We start from the raw sequence: 13,050 nt of genomic DNA on the forward strand, positions 1-13,050 counted from the left end.
AAAACTAATAAAAATTTCAATTGTGAATTGGGGTTGGTAGGGTTACAGATAAATTCAATCTATCTAAGATAAATCTTATGTTTTTTGAAAATATGAAAATCCTATCAAAGGGGGAGTTAGGGTTAATTAGAAACTCTTCTTATTATATCCTATAAATACTCATTGATCAGAGGCAACAAATACATAAAAAATACACAGAAGAGAGAAAACACAAAGATCACAAAAACACAGATACAGAAAAGCAAAAAAAAAAACACCCACAAAAGCAGTCAAAAGTTTGTATGGATTTTTAGGTTTGAAAAACAAAAAAAAAATGGCAGCTTTTTTCTAGAAATTTTTTGAAAAATTTTTATATTTCAGTGAAATTTTTTACAACTGAATATTTCGACAAGATTTTAGCTAGCTTCTTAGATTCTAACAGCTTCCTAGTTTCCAACATCACATTTCCAGAAATCAACAAACTTTCAATGAATTTTTGGTGAACGAACATAGATTCTAGCAAGATTTTTCAAAATTCGATGAATGTTCAACCAGTGTTCTTGAAGAAACTAGAAAGAGAAAGAAAGGAAAGAGAATAAGAAAAAGATAGGGAAAGAGAAATTTGAAGAAGAAAGACTGGAGTCGATCTTTTATACTGACCTTAAACCATGTCGTTTTCGCCTTAATAAATCGCTAGAATCGACGCATTTTGCCAATAGGTGACCCGACCTGAGCGCAACTCGCTTCTGTTGATCGGTGTTTCAACTGACTCCGTTAGCCAAGTCAAGCCATGAGCCATGTTGTTCTAGCCACTTCCCCTACTTAAAACCGAGTTGTGCCACAGCCACCGAAGCCAAGCTGTTCCTATTTTTTTATTTTTTTTAATCTAAATTAATTTATTTGTTTATTTATTTTTAAAGTATTTTTTACATGATTAAATTTTAGAAAAAAATAAAAATTATAAAACAAAATAAAATATTTTTTAGAATAAATAATAATTATCCAATGATAAAATTTTTAGAAATTTTAAATGATAAATTTCTATAAATTTTTTAGGTGAGAAAATTTTTTTTCCTAAATGGTAGAATAATTTAGATAAAATTTCAATAATAATTAATTTTATTTTTAAAAAAAAGAAAAAAAAATAATAATAAGTTAAAATAAAAATTTTTGGTTGAAAATATTTGATAATTATCTAATAATGAGATTCTTAAAAATTTCAAATGGTAAATTTTTAAAAAATCTCTAAGTGAAAAATTTCTTTAAATTTGTCCCAAATGATGGAAGAATTTAAATGAAATTTCAAGAAAATAATTGTCATATTATAAACTTTTCAAAGATAAAAAAAATTTGTAAATAGGCCCAAATGGTGAAAATTTTAAAAATTAAAAAAAAAAAATTTCTAAATCAAAAAAAAAAATTTAAAAGAGTACTCAGTGACAATCTTTTGCTCTTGCAAAACGTAAGTAACATGTGATAAAATTAAGAGTTGACGAGGATGATAGAGCCAACAAGGATGACAATGTGGGGTTGAGAAGAAACTTTAATATTGATAAAAATACAAGCAAGGTGCTAAAGGAAATTGGTAGTACAGATGATCCAAAAGAGTTAATAATGGCGTTACCTCGTACACGCTATGAAGCCAATGATTAGTCAATTATTGTGAGTATGTGGTGTAAGAATAGTAGTTACTAGAATAACAACTATCAAGATTATATTATGGGTTGTAATTCACGAATTATGAGTATAATTGTCATGTACATGCACATTTTTAGCATTAACTAAAAATCACAATTTCTTTACTCTCATATCTCTCTTTTCTAGTTTTAACATTCTTATTTTTAGTCTATTTCTTTCTTTTTTTCTTCAAATATATTTGGTTAATTTAATAGCATTATTCTATTATATAACACTTACTTTTGAATAAATGTAAATCTCACAAAGGTACATCATCAGGCTGATCTGAAGTTGAATTTTCAACATCAATTTCATTTATCATTCCTTAAGAGTTTGATGGCAAACGAGCATTTATATCAATCCTAATGTTGGTTATTGTTGCATTGAATAAGTTCTAATAAAAAAAGTAAGTTTTCTCTGAATATGTCTGCTAAAACAACGTCTACAGTTATACCTCTCTCTCTAAGAAAATCAAAGCTATTTGTGTATTTCTTCCTTGAAGCTTACCAAAATACAATCCTAAGTGTTAAGAGGGAAAAAATATTTTATATTTGAGCTTCATCAACAAGAGAAAAGATTAGAAATAAGAAATGTCTCCAAATTAATTGACAATATTTGCTTTTTAATTGAGTAATTTGACTTATTCATCACTTTCATTCAAACAAAATATGTATGAAACATCTATAAAATCCTATTATAATAACATTCTAATCATGTAACAATATTTGATAAACATGTTATAAACTAATATATAAAAAAAATAAAAATATAAACACAAGCTAAACACCATATACAACTTACCAAAAGCAACATCCATTGTGCATTAAACAAATAAACTAACAACCAAAGCCTCCACATAAATGATTTAAAGTAGGAAAACACCTAAGACAAGCCAAGAAAAAGTTCAGCCATGGTAGAAGAACGCTTGGCTGAACCTCCAACTTGATTTCAATAATGGATTTTGTGTATTTGATCACTTGATTCTTTAGATTTCAAATCCAACTATGATTTAGTTGGTTGAATTTTGAACCAAAGATTGAATAAAAAAAAAAACTATAATCTTTCAAAAAAATTAAAAAAAAAAAGAAAACTAATATGAAAATATTATAAAAATGTGATGAGAATGTAATGAAATACAAGAAAAGATAATAGACATTCTACCTTCCTTTAAGCCTCCTTCAACTTTCATTTTTTTCCCTTTTTTCTTAGGTTTTTCTCCTCCTCTATTTCATGTGCAGCTCTTCCTCTTTTTTGCTTAAACAATGACTTCCCACATGGAAAATAGTACCCTAAGATTGAATGTTAGCCCTTAGATTATAAATGCATTTAATCGTCCAAATTATTCCTTTATTTTCTTTGCAAGAATCTAGTTTTCACCATTGGATTAAAGTCCCCAATATCATCCTATGGTCCAGAATGTTCATTGCTAAAAATTGTAATTTTAATATTATTGGGTTTAAGTGAAAAGACCATTTTACCTCTATTATAAAATTTTTTATTTCTAGGCATTTTCTTAGAAATTAGAGCTTTCTTTTTTTTTGTGATTTTAAAACACCAAAAATCATAAAATAATATAAAAATGAGATTTAAAAATTTTTGTGAAAAATCGACCTCGAAAAGATTAAATTATAAAATTATCCTTAAAAGGTATTTTAGTAATGTAATACATTTTAAGGTACGATCAAGATTTTTAATGTTTCAAAAATCATCACATACTATTAAATCATAATCTGAAACTTTTCGTGAAATTTTAACTTTATGAAGGTCAAATTACAAAAATACCCATTAAGGCATTTTTGTAAGGTATTTTCGTAATGTCACACCTCCCAAGGTGTGACCCTTTTTTTAATGCATCAAAAGTTATTAAAAAATATTTAATTATGATCTTAAAGTTTTCACGAAAATCCAACTTAGAGAAAGTTAAAGTACAAAAATACCTCGAAGGCTATTTTAGTAATTTTGCCTTTATAAAAGTGCAATCAAGGTTTTTAGTACTTTTAAACCACAAATCTCAATTTTAAGACACACTAATTCCAAAAGTTTATGAATTTTAAAAATTAACTTGAGTTTAATTCGATTTGACTAGGTTGACCAAATTTAATTTTTGGGTATTTGGGTCAAATTGGTCTAAATTTTGAATTTAAAACTTTGTCAAAATTAAAAAACTATTGGATTGGAACTGGGTTGGATTTTAAGGGCTTTACAAATTATTAGATTTTATCCAGATAAAATTAGATATTTACAACTACCTTTTTTTACATATTCTTGAAAATAAAAAATAATGCAAAGCTTAAAAACAACAATTTTGTTTATGATCGATGGCTAAAAGGGTTTGGCTTGTATGTGCTTGTTTGTTTACATGTTGGACAAGTTTTTTTTTTTTTTCCCCAAGGGCAACGAATCTTTAAAAATTTTGTTTCGAAAAAAGTTACTATGAAGATAGGTAACAAATTTTAAAAATCTCATTTTAAAAATGGCTCGTATGAAAATAGGTAATGAACTTTAAAAATCTCATTTTAGAAAAGGCTTTTATAAAAATAGGCAACAAACTTTAAAAATTCATTTTGAAAACGACTCATATAAAGATAGGCAACGAAATTTAAAAATTCATTTTGAAATTGACTATTATGAAGATCGACAATAAATTTTAAAAATCTTATTTTAAAAAAGTCTTTTATGAAGATAGACAATAAATTTTAAAAATCTCATTTTGGAAAGAGTCCTATGAAAATAAGCAACGAATTTTAAAAATCTCATTTTGAATATAGCACCTATGAAAATAGGCAACATACTTTAAAAATCTCATTTTGGAAAGGTTTTTGAAATTTTGATTTTGAAAAAGTTTTGCAAAATCTTATTTTGAAAAGTTGGGTTTCATCTGAGGCATTGAAAATGATTTCTTTCTTCCTTAAAGAATTCTACCTTGTTCTTTGGTTTCTTCTTTTGTTTCTTCTTGAAAAATGTTCATTCTTCAAATGTATTTATTTTCTCTCAAAATCAAGTTCATTTTGTATGTAATGTATGTGATGAATGCAAGGAACATAGTGCATGTAATTCAAATATTTTGTTTATATCATGTTCTTATACTTGTGATACCAAGATTTTCATGACCTAATTTGCTTTCAAGTTCTTGATTCTTGGTAAGTTCTTGGCAATTAATCATTATTTTCCTTGATTAAAACCATTTTTCTAGATCCAAATCTTTTTTTCACCTTTTATTTTCTCCCTTTCCCTTAATTTTTTCATTAGTTTCTAGCCAAAGACATTTTTTCTTCTTTTCCTTTATTATCAATATTCATCATTCATTTTCATTTATTCACCAGCATTCATCATTTGTTCATTTTTTCATTATTGTCCCATTCCTCTTTTTTCATCACTTTTCATCCTTCTATTCATCATTTTTCATTTTTCATTCATTTACCCATGATTTTTATTTTGTTTCTTTTTTCTTTCTCTTGCCTTTTTTTGTATTTTTGTTGGATTTTTTCTTAATTAATGTCAACTTCATTGGGCTTAATGATCTTTTCAAGATGACAATTAAGGCTTAAATATTATTAGTGCCATTTAGATTGAATTTAATTTTCATCAGTGTCAATTAAATTAAATTTATTTTTGCTCGATGCCAACTTATCTTAACTTAATTCTTTTTTATATCAACTAACTTGGGCTTATATATGGACATGATTAATTTGAAAGGGAACTAAAAAGTATTATGGGATAAGAACATACAGTGGAATGACTGGAAATTTTAAACCAAAGGTCCCTATCCCCTAAACACAACAATTTGAATAGGTATTGACCCAAAGCCTTTTTTATTATATTGCTGCTGGGGTTGCCAATGTATATTGGTAGCTAGCACCATGGTGTGAGGCATGGGCTTTGTCGTGGATAATAATTGCAACGATTGTACCTGGGCCTATCCTCTTTCATCTTGAAATTACATAAATATTACCAAATTCGGCTGAATATACACTAAATGGTTGGCTCAAATAATAAAAAATTGTGTTCCTTATTTTATTGTGTAGATTTGAATTTATTGAAAAATTATAAAAAAATAATTTTTTTTATGAATTTGTTAAATGTAATATAAATAAATTTATTTAGATAATTTCATAGAGAAGATATACAAGTCCATGCTTAATAACTTGCCGCTTAATAAAAGAAAGAAATACAAAGAGCCTGCAAGTCTTGTTATACCACTTTGTGTAAATAGGACTGCCTAGCAATTTTGCTTGATATTTCCTTGCAGAGGCCATTGACAAGTTTTGCCACTTCTTTGTTGTTACCTAAAGAGTGGTGGAGAACCCCTTTGTGATAAAGTTCCATATCATGAGCTGAGTTAATTAGGCCATCAAAGAATAACAAAAACTATGGTACAGATGGTTTGCACTTTGAATGGCATTGTTCATAGGCAACAACCATGTTACGAAATCATCAATGTACAGAGGAGGGATTTTCGCCCACCTTTCTTCACACTATACATCCAATGGACGACAATTAACACTTTTTCTCAATGACAAGAGGAACCAGCTTCCATTAGCTCCGTCATTGACCGCATACTCACATGGGGAGGGAGGCTTGATATTAAATTAATAAGTAGATGATATTATAATACCCTTAAATTTATATTTGAAATTTGCATAGATAAACCAATTATTTTATCTTCTTATTATTTCTAAAAACTGGAATTTATATTTATAAGGAACTAGTACTTTAATAACAAAATAAAAATAATATTATACCTATCTAAAATAATAACAAAATAAAAATAATATTATACCTATCCAAAAAATTTGGGATTCGTATTTTACTCATAAAATGGGCGGGCAGATAAAAAAATTTTACATTTTTTTATTAGACCTTAACAGAAAGTAAGATAATGCGGGAATAAAGTTGCTAGCATAACGAGAATTGCAATTTACACATTAGCCTTGCCTTCAATATATGATCTCTCATTCGAAACAGACATTGAAAGCAAGTGCTTCATGCTAATAAATTGAGAGAAAGGGATCTATAACGACAAATTTGACACACAAAATGTTTTTCTGGCCATATGTTCTTTAATCAGAGGAAAATAGATTTAAGAAATAAGAAAAAAAAGTATTGTTTAAAAAAATATTATTTAAGGCAGACTGATCAATATTCCGATAATTGCCTGGACACGTAATAAGTTTTAATTGTTTGGTAATAATAGAAAAAAAAAAAAAAAAAAGGCTCTAAATGTGAAATTTCCATCATTGAACCGTAAATGAAATTAAGCCGCACTTGATAATAAAAAAAATGTGTAATATTTAATTTATAATAAAAATAGTATCAAAAACTTAATTTTATGTAATTTTTTTAATTTATTTTTGACTTCTCTCTTAAATTATTAATTAATTTCAGGCTTTTTACAAAGTGACAAATTTCGTTGTGAATATTATATTTCAGCAAAGTCATAATTCATCAAAATTATTAAAAAAAAAAATTATCGTCTGTCTTGAAAACCACATACAAACGATCATCCCAACAAAACATTGAAGTGAAAATACATAAATGATCATTCCAAATCAATGCAATTAAAGAATCAGATAGCCAAAAATTGCTTTGGCCTTCAATTCAAGAATCTCCTCTTCTTCCCTCTTCAAATATATCCCAACCCAAGTAAGCTGAACTGCACAAAGTTGATGAGAATCTGTTCGATATTGGCGTAATTCAACTTAATCAAAGACGAGTAAAGATAGTGTAAAGGGTGCGGCTGAGGTCCGTCTGGACTGCCGCCCTTGAAACAAGGAAATAAAGGCCTACTTGTTTTTAAAAGGATGAAAACTAGAAAACCATCTGCAAGATCCTCTTCACCTTCTTCTTCGTCTTCTCCCTCAGTTTCTCCTCACTACGCAACTACTTTAACTCAACAACAAACTCTTCCTTCATTTTCCAATATGGTGCGAAAATCCTCTCTTTTCAAACAAACCCTAATCGCCACCCTTGTCTTCCTCCTCGCCATCTACGCTTTGTTCACCATTTTCTTCCACACCCCTCTCCCTCCCTCCGACCCTTCTTCCGACGACGACGACGTCGAGATTTCTTCCCGTGATAATCTCAATTTTCCCCTCAAACAAATCGACGGCTCTGGTTTTGCCAAGAAAGTCAAAGTCTTTATGTATGATCTCCCTCACAAGTTCACCTACGGCATCATCCAACAGCACGGCCTCGCACGTGGCGGATCCCCCGTTGCTGACGTCACCAGCCTCAAATACCCCGGTCACCAGCACATGCACGAGTGGTTCCTTTTCTCCGACCTGGTTCGACCTGAATCCGACCGCCTCGGATCCCCTATCGTTAAAGTCACTGACCCCGAGGAAGCCGACCTTTTCTACATTCCCGTCTTTTCTTCATTGAGCTTGATTGTTAACGCGGGTCGGCCCCCGGGTTCGGGATCGGGTTATAGCGATGAGCAAATGCAGGAGGAGCTGGTAGAGTGGCTCAAGCGGCAGGAGTATTGGAAGAGGAATAACGGGTGGGATCACGTCATAATTGCGGGGGATCCTAATGCACTTTATCGGGTCGTGGATCGGGTAAAAAATGCTGTTTTGTTAGTTGCGGATTTTGGCCGGTTGAGGCTGGATCAAGGGTCATTGGTGAAGGATGTGATAATCCCTTATTCGCATCGGATTAGCGCTTACACGGGAGATTTTGGGGTCCAAGAGAGGAAAACCTTACTCTTTTTCATGGGTAACCGATATAGAAAAGAGGTAATCAAATAGTTCATTACAAGAATTCTTGAAATTTTATGTTATTGTTTACCAGGTTCTGATGCTTGTTTCCTTGTTAAGTTTCTTATTTTTTTAGATTATTATTATAGAATTGGAGGTTTTAGTATGTTATATGGATTCAATTAGTTGGGTTAAGATGTGCTGACCTCAATTCAAGATTTAGATTAGGAAATCAAGGAAAAGAGAAAAAAATTTTGGAGTAATTTCTAAGCACATTCTGCTTGCTTATACCCTGGTATAGTTTATACAGGCTACTGAAAATGAAGTCATTGCCCTAAAATCTAATTGAGATTCATCTTCAACTGCTCTCCTAAAATTGGGCTTAATTTGTCCGTTGCCTACCTAATGCTCATCACCGCTACTGTTTAATTTATCATAATTTGCTATGTTGGCTTAACCAAAAGATCCTGCTCTTGCTTGGAATGATTTTTGTATCCAACCGGCAACTGCCCTGTTGATTACAAAGTTTTTCCCTATTTGCTGGCTTAAATGCCAGTACTTTACTTTTTTATTAAGAATTATAGTACGGCTCCTCAGAGATGCAGATGTTAGTTTGAAATCACATTCTATTCTAAAGCAGATCCCACATGATTGATTAGCATACTATGACGTGATAGTAGCACTTGCAGGATAATCATTTTAAGTGGACTTATATTGGTTATTTGATTTTTTTTTTGTGGGCCCTTTTATGATGATGATTTTATTGCAGGGAGGCAAAATTCGTGATTTGCTTTTCCAGATACTTGAAAATGATGAGGATGTCGTAATAAAACATGGAACACAATCCAGAGAGAACCGAAGAGCAGCTTCACACGGGATGCACACGTCAAAGTTCTGTTTGAATCCTGCAGGCGATACTCCATCAGCTTGCAGACTCTTTGATTCTATCGTTAGCTTGTGTGTCCCAGTGATAGTCAGTGATAGCATTGAGTTGCCTTTTGAAGATATTATAGACTACAAAAAGTTTTCAGTATTTGTGGAAACTGCAGCTGCACTAAAACCAGGATATCTTGTTTCATTGCTGAGAAAAGTACCTGCAGAGAAAATAATTGAATATCAGAAAGCAATGAAAGAGGTTTGTACTATTTTCATTTCCTTAGTTTTCTATCATTCTCATTAAATAACTCCATTAATGAGAAACAATAACGTTGATTTTCATGTATAAAATCAACAACCAAACTTTAATCGAGCTGCATCTGTTCAATATATATCTTTTGGCAAAATTGCTTAGCAATGATATGGTTTTGCTTTCTAAACTCTGACCTTGTGTTAACTTCCAGTCAGTTACATATGTTAAATATTCACCAATGATATTTGTTTTTTGAAGAATTTTCCTCATTAAGAGTTATTGGTATCAATTTGTTTCTGTTTCTGTGCTTGTGCCTTGCAGTGTGTAGTCTGTCATGCATGCAAAAGGCAGAAATAGAAAAGAGCATCATCCTCTTCTCTTATTTTATGGTTGAGTCATGTGCTGTGATCTCCTTGAATTATTCTCTGTTACCTCGATAGATTCTTGTAAATTGGACCTAGTGAACATGAACAGAGTCTGAATGGTGGGCTGAAGTTTGGTGGTAAAGTTTTGGCAACAATTCTAGGAGAAAGGGTTATGCTTATACATGTCTGTGTAAAAGTGTGTAAAAGTGTGAAGAAGAGATGAATTGGACACCGGGCTGGAGCGTCGTAGTAGAATGCTTATTTGGTTTTCTTTTTCATTTGTTCTCATGCATCATTAAATGGTTTTCAGCAATCACAAAATCACAGTTTTAATCTAATTGTCTGTTAACTGAATTCTGTTCTTAATTTAAATTTTGTGGATGCAGGTGAAGCGGTACTACGACTATAATCATCCAAATGGAACAGTTAATGAAATATGGCGCCAAGTCTCTCAAAAGCTACCTCTTATAAAACTTATGATTAATCGGGACAAGCGGCTTGTCAAGAAGGATTTGAGTGAACCAAATTGCTGCTGTCTTTGTTCAAACCAGACAGGAATTATCAGCTCCTTATGATAACAACTTTAATCTTTTTTGTGATCCTTGATATTCATCTGTCAAATGGCTTTCGCTGAATATTAATGAGAAGATGCTGTACCGGACCATGGCAGGCTTGAGGAATAATTTATGATACCCATTTGCCTTTGGGGTGGGATCTTCCCCCACTCGTAGAAGGGCTTCTTACATACGTTGTTGTAGAGTAGATTGAGGTTTTGATTATATAGCTGAAATTGTCATTGATTTGTACATGATAGAAATAAAAATATAAGTGATGCTTATTCTTTGACGAATTAGTATTTGATATATTGTTAGTATAAAATTTTAATTTCACATGTGATATTAAAAAGTTAATACATATTTTATTTATATTTTTAATTAATTTTTAAATATATTCTCAAAGATACGTGTAATCTTTTTTACTTCACTTGTGGTGCTTTCTTTTAATTAAAAAATCAAACAGTAGATGTAAACTTTCTGTTTGGTTGGTTTCCTAATGAATAAAAGGCTTTATGTTCTATGGTTTTAGCTAAAGAATCCTTTATAGAAGGGTCAGAGTACAAATTGCATGTAATCTAACGCGATTACAAGATTACAACCACCGAGCCAACGCCAAGCGCTCCATACCTGATCTTATGGAAATGGAAGAATTAATTTCACAAAAATAAGGAAAAAGCCAAATTTCTCATCTCTTCAAGGTCTTAGATTCAAAGTACATTAGGCCATTTCCAACCCCAGAAATAAAAATGTAAAAGAAGAGGATAGTAAGAGAGAGAGCACAAAGTAAATAGAAGACATAAAAGTTCCGGTATACATCTGCTTTAACCCTTTAACCAGGTGGCCATTTCATCTGTCTCCCACCTAGAACATGCAGGTGAAGATGATATACTGATTGACCTGAAAAGGGAGAGAGAGAGAGAGAGAGGTATAAACATGAGTATGAACTGCAAAACAAGTTAAAACTAAGGAGATAAGATGATAACTGACAGGCACTTGGACCATTATTGATAACAACTCGAAAACCATCAAGAATGCCTTCTTTCTCAGCAACCATTCTGGCGGCATAAAGAAGTTGACCCAGTATCTCTCCATGCCTTTGTTCAGCCTGACAAGTTATAAACCAGAAATTAAAAGGAGAAGAGTTTTCCATCTAGGAAACTTGGAAAAGAATTTCTACAGTGCAGCAATCTCCAATTACACTCTTAAAATCCAAACGAGGTTTATGGATCTGGCATGCAAATAATTCTTTTCAGGTTCATCTGACTCAATCACCCATGGTTAAAATGCAGAGAAGCAGCAAAGGTAAACTTAATCAATTAGAATAGCAAAATTCATATAATATATTCAGATGGTCCAGCCAAGTCATGCAACACAAAATACAACAAATTAGATAGATATAGGTCTAGAACACACCTTTCCAAGCTGTGTCAATCCATCCCTACACTTTGGAATGACTAAAACATGAATAGGAGCCTGTGGATTGATGTCCTTGAATGCTAAGACTTTATCATCTTCATACACAATGGTTGAAGGAATTTCCTTAGATACGATCTTGTCGATACTTGAATGAAAGGGAAAAAAGAATCAACTATTAATACAATAGTTAAATAGCATAAACCCCTGTACCTTTTTTTCAACTTAATTCAAGGATTTTAATAGTAAGCAACATTCTGTTCTCCCCGTTCTTCCATATCTCATAGAGAAGTTAGCTGCATAATCAATTCTTTATCTATAACCTATGTGCCCCATTTAACGATACAAATAGCTTGCTTAGAACTTAAAATTTATTCCCAAAGTTCTAATTTTTTTTCTAAAAGTTGTATTAAAAGGGAGATGAAACAAAATCCATAAATTCAACAAAATAATACATAACAAATTCGGCGCTGGAACTGGAATGTGAAATCAAACCAGGGTCTTATGGATGTTACACGGTTGGTGCTCCACTATCAGCATTGATTGCTGCTGCCTTTGCTACAGCCTCTTCATCATGTGAAGCACTAGCACGACACAGATATCTACATAGAATGATTCAGAGATATGAAGAAAGGCCAATAGAGAATTAACATAAAATTTTACAGATTTTCTTCATTTCACTTATTTTCTAGACCACAAAAAGAAACTGAAAAAACAAAAATTACAAGCCCAATTGAACATTCTTCTTACCCCATTTTCCATGGTCAGCTAATTGACAATAAAAATAATAGTAGGAATCAGCAATTGAATACTGAAATAAGAGAACTTCCCAACCAAAAGAAGGGAGGCAAACGAAAATAATACCTGCGTGAGTAATTTGCAGTTAGAAAATTGATGGACCTGGGATAAGAAGAGACTTCTGGTGAGGCTCTCACACTTGTAACAATGCTTCCTGTCGTTGCATAATTACTGTTCAAATCGAATACCCAGAATCAATATTTTATCACCATATACTTACATATTATACAGAAAATAAAAACAGGTAAGAGTACCGAAGAAGAGAGAAAGAGGTTAAAGCTGCCATAGATTTTTGGGCTGATATCATTTTCTGCTTCCCTCAGCTGTTTACCTAACTGAAACTGTGAAAGTGAGCATAGTCGCCACTTGGTGAACTGGTGATTTCTGATTATGGGTTTTGTCTACGACCTTATCTGGGCCATTGAATTTTGTGGGCT

The 13,050-nt window shown here is 31.6% G+C and overlaps 2 protein-coding genes across 3 annotated transcripts; one reads left to right on the forward strand and one right to left on the reverse strand.

Moving 5' to 3' along the window:
* The first annotated feature begins 7,105 nt into the window (after positions 1–7,105).
* Positions 7,106–10,792, forward strand: LOC111308535 (putative arabinosyltransferase ARAD1). The gene is made up of 3 exons (XM_022906907.2): positions 7,106–8,390; positions 9,121–9,486; positions 10,232–10,792. The coding sequence occupies exons 1-3, from the start codon at positions 7,458–7,460 to the stop codon at positions 10,418–10,420; spliced, it is 1,488 nt and encodes a 495-aa protein (XP_022762642.2). The 5' UTR covers positions 7,106–7,457; the 3' UTR covers positions 10,421–10,792.
* Positions 10,793–11,067: 275 nt separating this feature from the next.
* LOC111308536 (14 kDa zinc-binding protein-like) lies at positions 11,068–13,034 on the reverse strand. 2 transcript variants are annotated; one of them, XM_022906909.2, is made up of 6 exons: positions 12,868–13,026; positions 12,680–12,784; positions 12,331–12,417; positions 11,816–11,963; positions 11,390–11,507; positions 11,068–11,299 (listed from the first exon to the last, which is right to left on the reverse strand). In XM_022906909.2, the coding sequence occupies exons 1-6, from the start codon at positions 12,918–12,920 to the stop codon at positions 11,232–11,234; spliced, it is 579 nt and encodes a 192-aa protein (XP_022762644.2). In that variant the 5' UTR covers positions 12,921–13,026; the 3' UTR covers positions 11,068–11,231. The 2 variants fall into 2 exon arrangements, with proteins under 2 accessions (XP_022762644.2, XP_089599879.1); XM_089743753.1 differs by lacking the exon at positions 12,331–12,417 and having other exon boundaries at positions 12,868–13,034.
* Positions 13,035–13,050: the final 16 nt, after the last annotated feature.

This window comes from Durio zibethinus, chromosome 2 (genome assembly GCF_047325235.1).
Source record: "Durio zibethinus cultivar Kanyao isolate XHJ-2024 chromosome 2, ASM4732523v1, whole genome shotgun sequence".
Classification (NCBI taxonomy): Eukaryota; Viridiplantae; Streptophyta; class Magnoliopsida; order Malvales; family Malvaceae; genus Durio; species Durio zibethinus.

Coding starts and splice junctions, on each gene's coding strand:
- LOC111308535 (XM_022906907.2), top strand. CDS start 7,458: ATGAAAACTAGAAAACCATCTGCAAGATCCTCTTCACCTTCTTCTTCG. Junction 8,391..9,120: donor GTAACCGATATAGAAAAGAG/GTAATCAAATAG, acceptor ATTTTATTGCAG/GGAGGCAAAATTCGTGATTT. Junction 9,487..10,231: donor ATCAGAAAGCAATGAAAGAG/GTTTGTACTATT, acceptor TTGTGGATGCAG/GTGAAGCGGTACTACGACTA.
- LOC111308536 (XM_022906909.2), bottom strand. CDS start 12,920: ATGATATCAGCCCAAAAATCTATGGCAGCTTTAACCTCTTTCTCTCTT. Junction 12,418..12,679: donor ACTGCAAATTACTCACGCAG/GTATTATTTTCG, acceptor CATTCTATGTAG/ATATCTGTGTCGTGCTAGTG. Junction 11,508..11,815: donor GATTGACACAGCTTGGAAAG/GTGTGTTCTAGA, acceptor ATAACTTGTCAG/GCTGAACAAAGGCATGGAGA.